This window comes from Nicotiana tabacum, chromosome 18 (genome assembly GCF_000715075.1).
Source record: "Nicotiana tabacum cultivar K326 chromosome 18, ASM71507v2, whole genome shotgun sequence".
Classification (NCBI taxonomy): domain Eukaryota; kingdom Viridiplantae; phylum Streptophyta; class Magnoliopsida; order Solanales; family Solanaceae; genus Nicotiana; species Nicotiana tabacum.
Window position 1 is genome coordinate 106,165,420 of NC_134097.1, and position 12,841 is coordinate 106,178,260.

The 12,841-nt window shown below is 33.3% G+C and overlaps 2 protein-coding genes across 2 annotated transcripts; both read right to left on the bottom strand.

Annotated features, from left to right (window-relative positions):
- Positions 1–6,831: 6,831 nt before the first annotated feature.
- LOC142172615 (uncharacterized) lies at positions 6,832–11,027 on the bottom strand. The gene is made up of 4 exons (XM_075236280.1): positions 9,696–11,027; positions 8,167–8,385; positions 7,222–7,800; positions 6,832–7,140 (listed from the first exon to the last, which is right to left on the bottom strand). Exons 1-4 carry the CDS (start codon positions 11,025–11,027, stop codon positions 6,832–6,834), a joined length of 2,439 nt encoding a protein of 812 aa, XP_075092381.1.
- Positions 11,028–11,063: 36 nt separating this feature from the next.
- Positions 11,064–11,696, bottom strand: LOC142172616 (uncharacterized). Its single transcript, XM_075236281.1, has one exon. The coding sequence runs from the start codon at positions 11,694–11,696 to the stop codon at positions 11,064–11,066; it is 633 nt and encodes a 210-aa protein (XP_075092382.1).
- Between the last annotated feature and the right edge of the window lie 1,145 nt (positions 11,697–12,841).

The window sequence follows — 12,841 nt, forward strand, 5'->3', positions numbered from 1 at the left end:
TTCAAAGTTGAAGTGTTTGGTCAAGTTTTTGGAAGATAACAAAGTGCTTTTGAGGAGAAGCATAAAAAGTTTTGGAGAAACAGAAAAAAGTAGCTCCTCTCCAAAAGCACTTTTTTGAAAAGCACTTTTGAGAAAAATATACTTAGAAACAGTTTTTAAAAGCTTAGCCAAATACTAATTGCTACTCAGAAGTGCTTTTCAAATTAAATAGCCAAAAACAAATTGATTCTCACCCAAAGTACTTTTGAAAAAAGCACTTTTGAGAAAAAACACTTCTCAAAATAAGTTGATTTTTGCAGCTGGCCAAAAATGCTATTAAGCTCCCCCTAAATTAATGGCAAAAAGTATGCTCTTTTCATGCGGTTGTCAAGAATGTCTCATTCTCTGTGAATTGTTGGTGTAGTTCTAAAATTTCCGTTTGTTAACTACTACTATATCTTTGTACATAAGATATAGAGAATAAATAGTTAAAAGACAAAGAACAAATATTGGAGATTGTGGGAGCAAACGATATGACTATTTATTCCAAAAGATAAGCGAGAGTTTTGAAATTGTATAATATAGTTGGAGGGAGGAATTGAAAAAGGGGCTAAATATGATTGGCTCTGAGTTGCTGATAGATGAAAGGTGATGCTTTTAGGTGCTAACGTTATTTTAATCTAAAAACTGGCGAACTAATACATGAAATACCCGGGATATTTAACTTGTTATTGCTTACTATTATTTACTTTATTTCTATTTAAAATAAACTTACTATAAACAGTTATCTCTGTTGCAGATCTTATTGAACTGATAGTGGGAACACAGTAAATACTGTTAGCGCATAAAAATTAAACTCCATCGCAAACCTGTTTCCATATTACCTTACGAATTTCTTTGTATTGGTGAGAGATGACTTGATTTGGGTACGAACAGGAAGATTAGCTATATTTCTAATTCTAGTGTGGAAATTCGAATTCATCCAATCGATCTTTAAAACAGCATTTACCAAAGCAATGCTGTTGCGTAGAAGTCAATTCATGAAGCATACATTAATAGACGCTATCGCCATCAGCAGCAACAGTGAATGACTCTGTTGCCCAATGTGGTAGCTGCCACTGCCCCATTCCTCATGTTTTTTTGCTCTACGACAGTTCCATTCCTCTGTAAATCTATTGAAATCAGTACAATTTTTTTCAACTCTTTGTCCAATAAGTAATATCCAAACCACTTCAGTTCAAGTGATGCTAAAGCTATAGACGAAGATATGGAAACTCACTGATGACAGTTCGTGCTATGATCCGACAAGTCTTTTATTAATCTGTATCAGTACATTTTACTAGTGTGTTATTATTAGACATCATAATTTTTTTTAACTCTTGGCCATGTGCTCAGTATTAATGCCATTAGGAGCATTTGAATTGTCCACTTAGTACTCATTTGGTTTAGCGGGGTTGGGGGAGATCTAATCTTCCGATCCTCTTAACGCAAATTTTGAATAAACAGTAGTTTAATGAGGAATAATGACACCTGCCAGTGATGTGGGTATTTAATCATGTTTGGTGACTGACATGGTCGCAACACCCAAAGGTGATAATGCATCCCACTCTTTGACACGTAAAATACTTGCTTGCTTGACCCCAGGATATCACTTCTTACTTGCACAAGCTTTTGCTTTTATTAAAATTCTAGTCTTATGATATGCGGCTCGCGCAAAGCGCTTTGCGCGTATATAATATCTCAATAATTTTTTTAAATAAATAATACATTAAATATTATGTTTGAGTTATAAAATGAAAGTTAATATTCCCTAAAAATGATGAATCTTCATAAAAGTTCTCAATCATCGGTCAATACATTCAACTTAAAATTTATTTCAGTTTTATGATTCAATCACTTTAAATTCATAAGTTATCGTGCTTCTTTTTCAATTTCAGCAATCACATATAATCCTTGAAAACTTAAGAATTTTTCTGATTTTTTTTTTTTGAAAAGTTACTCTATTATTATTATTATTATTATTATTATTATTATTATTATTATTATTATTATTATTATTATTATTATTATTACTATTATTATTATTATTATTATTATTATTATTATTATTATTATTATTATTATTATTATTATTATTATTATTTCACCAATACCTTTTCTTTCTCTTTCTCTCGTTATATTCTTAATTTTATTAGTTATTTCTTCTAATTATTGAGTATATTTTTAAAATTATTATACAAAAAAATGATAACTGATAATATATTATTTGAATAAAAAGTATATATAGAGAGAGAGTGTTCACATCCAAGATAATATTAAATGAATTATAGTTATATTCCATGATCAATTTAAACAATCCTAGAAAATATTATTTGAAAAGATTTTTAAAGCCTAAAACTAGTGATAGAACAAATTAGGATAGTATTCATTATTTTTTTATTTTTTTTTTGATAAACAACTTTTCTATTTCATTCCATCAAAAGAATATACATTACATTCAGTAGATGTCGACCATCTACTCATCATTTGTTATAAACTCTAGTCCGAAGTTCCTTCTTAAGCTAGGACTATACATGACAATCCAGTACTCCAATGCTATTACACAAGAAACCAGTAAAAGACTCTAGCATACTAAGGGTAGCAGTTTATCTTCTGCAGAGCTTCTTTCCAGTTTTGTATTGAGACCCCTTTCAGGTGTATGTGGATAGCTATTTCTTTGCAGATGTTGTTGATTATCAGTTTACCTCCTTGGAATCTTAGCTTATTTCTTTCTCTCCATATAGCATTCACCGGCATGCCAAATACACAGGTAATTATTGCACATTGTCCATTTCTGCTTTTAGCATTCTTGCTTACCCATTCGACTTCACTCTGTCAGTCATAAATAGTCTCTATAAACGTGTGTTGCACGATATTTACCATCAATCATATTAAAAAGCTAATTAATATTGTTTTTAATTATATTATATCTATTTTATGAGGTATGAAAAAGTTATTAGGGTCCTATCCTCTTAATACTTCTTAATTTAAAAAAAAAAGTTCTAAATATACATTCCCTTTGTTGCTGCTACCCTTGTGGAAAAAAATAGGTTATGACTAAAATAATTGAATATTAGGAACTAAGGCCGTGATCGTATGTTGTGTTATTGTTATTAATTGTAACTATAAAAGTATTAGAAGGATATTAATAATTTTTTCGGCGTAAGAAGTCAAACTATTGTGCGAACGCGTTTGGTTGCACGTTATTTCATCGATGTTTACACAAATTATAGGAGATAAGAAGTTTCACTCATCAAAGGGTGAGACTTTACAATTTTCCTAGTAGTCATGTGAAATTTTCTTATGAGTTTGAGCTCCTAGGTGTCTTTAAATCGAGTGTAATGAAGGGATTCTCTCTAACGCATATATTAAATAGTTATTTATGGATCACCAATTTTTCAGGGAAAGTTATGTGATTTTCTGAGTCAGAATTTTAACAGAGGACTTGTGATGAGATTTGAACTAATGCACATGCAGTGTTAGGTGGAAGTGAAACTATGGGTAAATTTACTTATGCACCTATACGGTGTAAGATAGGAATTTAGGGGTGGCAAGGGGGCGGGGCGGGTTGAGTCATAACCCAAATTTCAACCCGCAACGCCTACCACGCTTCGCGCCTGCGGCGTTTTCGCCAGACGGTCTTTGCCGGTAGTGCCATCCTCCCCGCTGATTGTATGAGCGGGTTGTCCCTCGCTGCTGCGTTCTTTTAAGCTATGGATTAAAAGAATCCATTCCAGACTATTTACATTATTTATGATCTTCTTACAGCCATCACGCTATTCTATAATTAAAGATCTGAGCCCCGGTCGGTGACAGCGGCTGATTGCCTTGCACCGCATAATATTTTTCTGATTTTTCAAACTGCCCCGCCCCGCAATCGCGCCACTTTTTTGTTGTAGTGAATTTGTAGATCTAAAAAAACTAAATCAAGATTTAATATTATTGCAGTGAATAAAAAGATTCAGAACATAAATTGCAATGAAAAAAAAAAAAGAGAAGTCATGGACATTTAGTGAATTGCTGCTATTTTTGTATTTCTTCTTTTTGTAAAATGTGATATATTTTAGAGTGACAAGGCATTAGGTGAAGAAATATTAATATAATATTCAATCTATTATTTTTACCAACAGTTAGTTCTTGGGAAAATACATAAGAACCCCTGACCTATACCCGAATTTTCAACTACACACTTTTTCTTTGCGGAAATCCTATTATCCCCCCCTAAACTTATTTTAAATGGAATTATTTGCACCCTTAACGCTGACGTGGCAAAGTGTATGTATTTCACTCTCCCAAAGGAAGGAGAGTGAGAATCAAGAAAAAATGATTTTCAGATTATTTTTTATTCTTTTTTACCATTTTTTCTTACTTTTTTTTTCCTTTTCCTTTTCCTTTTTCTTTGTCTTTTTCCTTTTACTTTTTTTTTGTTTCTTCTCTAATTCCGGCGGATATTCATTCACCGGCGACTTTGTCTAACCTTTTTTCTTCCATTTTTTCTTTTCACACACAAATTAAACTCTCAAAAAGATCTATTCATAAGCAAAGCAAAATACACTCTGATTTGGGGGGGGGGGAGGATTCATCATCGAAAAACCTTCCCACACCGGAAAAAAAATGATGTATTAAAATTTTTACTGGAAAAAGTTTTCTCAACTTATATTTTCTTTTGCTCTTCCTCCCACACATAAATTACACTTCAAGAAAAATTTATATGTATATAAAACAAAACACACTTAGATCGGGATAAAAATCTGTCACCGGAAAAAAAAATTCGCCAGAAAAAATGGTGTTTGTGAAATTCCGACAACCATCATTTTATGCCGCCGGTGAGCAAAACAAAAAGAAAGACAATGAAATAACCAAAAAATGAGAATAATAAGAAATAAGAAAAAGAAGAAAGAATAAAAAAGTACTAAAAATACATGTGGGGGCGCGTGTAGGTCACCATCTGCCAAGAGTTTGGTTTCCGGCGTTAAGGGTGCAAATAATTACATTTAAAATAAGTTTAGAGGGGTAATAGGATTCCCGCAAAGAAAAAGTGTGTAATTGGAAATCCGAGTATAGGTCAAGTGGATACTTATGCATTTTCCCTTAGTTCTTAATTAAGTTAATTACGAGACATATTTTGAAAACTCAAGTGTATTCCTATTTGTCTACAAAAAATGAGGGATGGGAAAATAGAACTAGAAATACATAAAATTATATAGAAGTCTTTTCTTTTGAATGTTTTTTCAAAAGTAAAATGAAACAATATTTGTAAATGGGTACCCTTTATAAACTAAAGCTTAGTTAATGATTCATGGATCACAAAATAGAAGTTCATAAGAATGGTTACGAAAATTTAGAGAATAAAATTATTCTTAAAAAAAGAGAATTTAGAGAATGAAGTATGTATATAAAGCAAAAGAAAAAGTCACAAAGAATTGAAGGGTGGAATTAGTAGACTTATAGCCCCTTTGGCCAAACTTCTAAAATCAGCTTATTTTGAGAAGTGTTTTTCTCAAAAGTACTTTTTTAAAAAGTGTTTTTGATGAGAAGCAATTTGTGTTTGGCTAATTAATTTGAAAAGCACTTTTGAGCAGTAATTAGTGTTTGGTCAAGCTTTTGAAAACTGCTTCTAAGTATATTTTCCTCAAAAGTACTTCTCAGAAAAGTACTTTTGGAGATAAGCTACTTTTTCTGCTTCTCCAAAACTGCTTCTGTTTCTCCTCAAAAGCACTTTTTTTTCTTCCAAAAAGCTTGGCCAAACACCTCAATTTTTGGCCAAAAGTGCTTTTGGCCAAAAAAAGCACTTTTGGCCCAAAAAAAGCTTGGCCAAACAGACTATTATATTCCCTCAAATGGAGTAACATTCGCAGCAGTTTCACCCCAAAAACCCACAACCGTCCCATCCCACATTAAATTTTCAAAAACTTATTTCAACGCCCATCGCACCCGTTACGCCCCGAACAAAGACAAATCCGCACCGCACTCGCATAAGGTTAAACCACCCCACCCTGCAACCGCTCCAACCCATTGCCACCCCTAAATAGGATTGAAAGTACAAGTAAATTTAACTATTGTAGTATAAAGTGAAAGTAAAACTATGGGTAGCTTTACTTATTGCATTTATGCAATGCAAGACAGAGGCAGAATTAGGATTTCAATTTTAAAGTTTTTGATTTTAGAACGATTACTTCAAATATTAATAATTGAGTTCCAAATTTAAATTTTAATATATATTTAATAAATCTCTTTGTATACGGCTAAAATCGGAGAGTCTGATTTTGTGATCATTATAGCATTTCACAACCCGTCTTCAGAAGCCTCGAAGCGCAGCTCGAGGTTTGACCCCGAGGGTTCCCAATGCTCGACTTCGGGGCAGTGCAAATCGGTGACTATCTTAGACAAGCAGAAAATCCCCAAAAGGCACGTGGCACAAGTCCGTACCTGAAATAGTTTCTGGATTGAATCTAAAGTATGAAGTAGAGAAGATAAGAGAAATGGAAGAAGTAGAAAGAAGATGAGATGAGCTAAGAGAAGGGGAAAATAATTTTATTCATCTGATCTTTTACATAGCTGGTGTAGATATGTGTGTATATATATATATATAGACTAATTGTAAATTACTAATCTAATTGTAACTAACTAGATAGAGCCGTTATTAATGAGCTAACTAACTCTAGGATTGGTGGTTAGTAACTAACAACCTAACCTATATGAAATTCTTAAATTGCCCTTTCTTACTTATGTTATATCTTTCTCTACACTCCCCCTCAAGCTAGGTACTGAGAACACATTAAGAACACCTATCTTGGAAGAAAGATATTTATGCTAATCCTTGTTGAGACCTTTGGTTAGCATATCCGCTGGTTGCTCCTTAGTAGATATGTATGTTGTTTTGATAAGTCCTTGTACAATTTTTTTCTCTGATGAAATGACAGTCGATCTCGATGTGCTTTGTTCTTTCGTGATAAACAGGATTTGCTGCAATTCTTTGCTATCACTAAACACTTCAACTGGTAATTTGACCTCAACTTCCACTTCTTTTAACAGACCAATCAACCAAATGAGTTCTGCAACAGTTGTTGCAAGGTTTCTATACTCAGCTTCTATGGAACTTCTAGAAACAGTAGTTTGTTTCTTGAATTTTCATGATATTAGAGAGTATCCAAACTTAACTAGGTAACCTGAAATAGACTTTCTTGAAAAAGGACAAGTTGCCCAATCTGCATCACAGTATGCTGAGATAGTATTGTTTAATTTGCTTGAAAGTAGAATTCCTTGTCCTGGGCTGTTTTTGATGTATTTGACAACTCTTAGAGTTGCTTCCATGTGGGACTTCTTTGGTCTTTGGAGGAACGGACTTAGTGTTTGAACACTAAATGAAATATCTAGCCTGGTCATTATTAAATATAAGAGTTTGTCTATCAGTCTTTGATAGGAAGTTAGATCTGCCAGTTCTTCATTCATTTGAGCAGTTGACTTGGTCTTCTTTAGATGTTCATCATACTCTGTAGTTGTAAGCTTCATATTTGTGTCAAGAGGTGTTATAGATGGTTTGGCAGCTGTAACTCCTGTTTCAAAAATCAGTTCCAGTGCATACTTCCTCTGGTGCATAAGAATCCCTTGTTCTGATCTTGCAAATTTTATGCCTAGAAGGTACTTCAATTCACTTAGATCTTTCATTTTGAAAGACTGTTGCAGATGTGCTTTTGTTTCCTCTATTAGTTTCAGAGAGTCACCAGTCACAAGCATATCATCTACATAGATTAATACCACTGTGATACCTTCTGCAGTTTTCTTAAAAAATAAAGACTGATCATGTTAACTTTGCTAAAATTGAGACTTCATTAGTGCTTCTGTCAGTTTAGCATTTCATTGTCTAGGAAACTGTTGCAGATGTGCTTTTGTTTCCTCTATTAGTTTCAGAGAGTCACCAGTCACAAGCATATCATCTACATAGATTAATATCATTGTGATACCTTCTGAAGTTTTCTTAAAAAATAAAGACTGATCATGTTGACTTTGCTAAAATTGAGACTTCATTAGTGCTTCTGTCAGTTTAGCATTTCATTGTCTAGGAGCTTGTTGCAGATGTGTTTTTGTTTCCTCTATTAGTTTCAGAGAGTCACCAGTCACAAGCATATCATCTACATAGATTAATACCATTGTGATACCTTCTGCAATTTTCTTAAAAAATAAAGATTGATCATGTCGACTTTGCTGAAATTGAGACTTCATTAATGCTTCTGTCAGTTTAGCATTCCATTGTCTAGGAGCTTGTTTCAAGCCATATAGAGATTTCACAAGTCTGCATACCTTATTCTCCCCATGACTTGTGAATCCTTGGGGTAGTTGCATATGGATCTCATATAGTAAATCTCCCTATAAGAAAGCATTATATACATCCATTTGATGTATATGCCAGTGTCTTGCAGCAGCTATAGCTAATATAGTTCTTACAGTTTTCATTTTTATGACTGGACAGAAAGTTTCTTGATAATCTATCCCCTCCTTTTGACTGAAACCTTTGGCTACTAATCTAGCTTTAAATCTTTCTATTTAACCAGAAGCTTTATATTTAATCTTGTAAATCCGCTTGCACCCAATAGGAATTTTACCAGTGGGCAGAGTTACTATGTCCCATGTATGATTATTTTGTAGTGCCTCAATCTCTGCTTTCATTGCATCTATCCATTTAGGGTCCTTCTTCAGAGTATAGAGTTGGTTCACTGATATTTGAAGTTGTTGTCAAGTAGGCTTGATACTTAGGAGTTATATGATCATAGGTTATGAATTTTGATATGGCATAGGGTTCATTCTATTGAGTAGTTAATGACACAAAATCTTTCATCCATATAGGTGGTTTCTTTCCTCTTCCTGATTTTCTGACATTTATTGGTTGTGAGATTTGTTCTCTTTGTTGTGTAGCTAATGTTTGTTGATTGTTAGTTTGAGTAAATTCTTTGGGAGTATTTTCATAATATTATGTGTATTCTTGTATCACTTCTGACAAACATTATTTTCTTGTTCATTTGAATACATATTATTTTCTGAAGTTGTAGTTTGTGCTGTTGGATCTGTGTTATGTAATAGTAAGTCTGTTATGTTTTGATGGACAAATAAAGATTTATTGTTTTCTTATTTGTTTCTAAAAGGGAAAATGTCTTCTCTAAACTGGACATCTCTGCTTATAAAGAAACTTTTATTAACTAAATCATATAATACATATCCCTTTTGGGTTGTAGCATATCCCATGTGTATAACAGGTTTTGCTCTAGGCATTAGCTTATCATTTTGATTAACTAATTTTGAAGCCTATAAAGATGTTGTAATGTAGGTTTCTTATTATACATCCTTTCGTATGGACTTTTATTTTCAATGACAGAATTAGGCAGCCTATTAATGATATATACTGCAGCAAGAACACAATAACCCCAGAATTTGATAGGTATATTAGCTTGAAATCTGATACCTCTAGTAAGTTCTAGTATATGTCTATGCTTACTCTCAGCTACTCCATTTTGTTGAGGAGTATAAGGACATGTCTTTTGATGAATCACTCCTAGATTCTTAAAGAAGTTCTCACAAATTGAGTTAACAAATTTTGTACCATTATCTGTTCTCACTGTTTTAATTATAGTTCCAAATTGAGTTTTGACAAAAGTAAAGAATTATTGTACAATCACACATACATCAGATTTCAATTTCAGCAAGAAAATCCATGTCGTTCTAGAGAAATCATCTACTACAGTTAGAAAGATCATATTACCATCCATAGTAGGAATTTTGTAAGGACCCCATACATCTATGTCAACTAATTCAAAGCTAGCAGCTGTTTTTATACTACTGATAGGAAATGGTTGCCTTGTTTGCTTTGCACAAGGACATGTAGTACATAGATAGATTTTAGCAGATATATCTTGTGCATTTGTAGAAAATAGTTTCTTGAGAACAGTAGCAGATACATGTCCAAGTCTTCTATGCCAAAGTTCAATATCATTTGAATTAGTCGCTTTACTGATTTTTGTCTCCTTAGTGTTTAAACTAATTGCATTATTTCTTGGTAATTTTTGTCTACTGAGAATGTATAGACCATTGTCTTTTTTACCAATCGTTTTCACCCTCCCACTGAAAAGTTCCTGAAATATACAAAAATCAGGGAAGAAAGCAACTGAGCATTTCAGTTCCTTAGTTAATTTAGAGACATACAAGAGGTTATATTTGAATTGAGGGATGTAAAATACATTAGTTATTATATCTTGATCTGTTAAGGTACTAGTTCCAATATGAGTAACTTGAGTAGTTTCTCCGTTAGGTAGATGTACTTTCTTTGACTGATTTGTTTGCATTAGAGAGACTTTATTTAATAGTTCGATATCAACTACCATATGATTTGTAGCCCCTATGTCTATGATCCATTCTTGTAGGTTATTAGAGGCTAATAAGGCACAAGGAATACCTGCAGCATTAGCTGATGGTGTTGTTGCAGTAGAAACATCATTAGCTGATGGTGTTGCAACACTTGAATTGTCTTTGTTCAGTAGTTGAACAATATGGTCATACTGCTCTTTTGTGAAGGTGCAATTTCCCATCCAAGGTGTATTTTCCATTTGACCAAAATTCTGAGAATTATTGGCACTCACAGTACTGCTTGTTAATTGAGAATTCTGTACACAATTCTCATTCCAATTTCCTCTAGGTAATTGATTACCTTGTACACTGACATCAGATAGCACATTATATGCACTGTGTGTATTTGTGTTCTTCTTTCTTGGTCTATATTCTGTAGGATAGCCTATAACCTTATAGCAATTTTTTTTAGAATGTCCTTTCATTTTGCACACATCACAGTTTAGATTGAAATTTTTTCTAGTTTTCTCATAATTTCCCCCAGTTTTAGTATACATTGCCATATCAAATTGACTAGTTCCAGAAGTAGGATTTGCTCCTAGTAAGCCAGCATTTGCTGCAACTGATTTCTGGCTTTCATCACTAATCACCATGGCATATGCTTGATTAACCATTGGCATTGGACTCATGAGCAAGATTTGACTTCTAGCCTAGCTGTAGGAATCATTTAGCCCCATCAAGAATTGAAACAGCTTCAATTTTTGCAAGTGAACAACAAACTCTCTTGATTTTGGACAGTCACACCCAGGTGCAGGAACCAGTGCTTCAAACTCCTCCCATAAATCTTTCAGTTTTGAAAAATAAGCAGAAACAGATAATGTTCCTTGACTAAGTGTAGCAATTTCTTTATGTAAATTGTACGATCTTGAACCATCCACTTTATCAAACCTTTCATGCAAATCATCCCACACAGCCTTTGCACTTGAGGCATACATTATACCACCAAGTAACCCATTACTCACAGAATTCATCAACCAATAAAGCACAATAGCATTTACTCTTTCCCAATGATTCCATATATTTTCTGAAAAAATTTCTTTTGTGCATGTACCATCCACCAAACACAATTTATTCCTTCCTAATAGCGCCATTCTCAAAGATCGAAACCATAGGGAATAGTTTTCAATCCCAGTTAGTTGAAAAGATATAATTTGAATACCACTAACATCTGAAGGGCTTAAAAACAGTGGATGATTGTAATCAATTGCATGCGACCCTCCTTGATTTGAATTTGCAGGCGTAATTACAGGGGGAACAACAGCTGGTTGTTCATTAGTCGCCATAGCAATCAAGCTTTCTTCAAGAATTGTTCTAAGCAGGAACTGAAGTTAGAACTTCTTTTGATTTTGCGGAATCAAAATCAAATCAAACTAACTCTGTCGGTTTGAATTGGTTCGATTTTAAAATAGATTCTACATTAAATCTAAAGTATGAAGTAGAGAAGATAAGAGAAAGGGAAGAAGCAGAGAGAAGAAGAGATGAGCTAAGAGAAGGGGAAAATGATTTTATTCATCTATATATATATCTAGACTAATTGTAAATTACTAAGCTAATTGTAACTAACTAGATAGAGCAGTTATTAGTGAGCTAACTAACTCTAGGATTGGTGGTTAGTAACTAACAACCTAACCTATATGAAATTCCTAAACTGCCCTTTCTTACTTATGTTATATCTTTCTCTACAATACCGTGACATTAAATAGTTGTACCAGCTGCATATCTTTGTAATAAATGCATATGTACTATGTTGGGATTCCCCCTCCTATATAAAGAGGATCTTTGTCATTTTGTAAAGACACATGATATTCAATACAAGAATAAGAACATTCTCTACTCTCTAACTTAAATATTCTCCATTGTTTTTCCTTTGATTTATTGCTTACATTATTGTGTTTCATTGATTGTTCCTCATTTATTACTCATCATTGATCACAAAGAACCATCATTGTGGCCCTTGGAACTGTTAGTCCTTCCTCGATCATCTCCAATCAAGCTCATTAGCTCAACCTCGAGGCCCAGCTTAAGCCAGTCCGAGACCCCGATTTACAACTATTCGGTTTGCATAACATACTGTCCTTAAGCTCTTATCTCATTCCCCTAACTCACACTTAGCATCTATCTTAACAATTAGCATTAAAATAAATTACGTATTTTTAGAACCACAAAATCAAATTTAATTGTAATTATCATTTTTAAGGTAAACACTCTTAACTTAAATATACTGCTTAACCAAAAATTATAATTTCGACCGAATCGGTAGCTGGGTTTTAGCTTCCCCGTGGTGCAAGGTGGAAAGGAAACTACAGAACAGGTGCACCTACGTAGCTAAGGCAGAGAATACTACATGAAATAATAGGAAAATTAAATAGAAAAAGTGGAATGATAATGACAATGTTAGAAAGGTGTAATGATTATATAAAAATTATAT

Bases quoted from the DNA above. Each gene is read 5' to 3' on its own strand.
- LOC142172615 (XM_075236280.1), bottom strand. From the start codon at position 11,027: ATGGTTAATCAAGCATATGCCATGGTGATTAGTGATGAAAGCCAGAAA. The intron at 8,386-9,695 runs GTATGTGTGATT...GCTTTCTTATAG, and splicing joins TGCTGAAATTGAAATCTGAT to GGAGATTTACTATATGAGAT. The intron at 7,141-7,221 runs GCAACTTGTCCT...TGAAAATTCAAG, and splicing joins CATACTGTGATGCAGATTGG to AAACAAACTACTGTTTCTAG.
- LOC142172616 (XM_075236281.1), bottom strand. From the start codon at position 11,696: ATGGCGACTAATGAACAACCAGCTGTTGTTCCCCCTGTAATTACGCCT.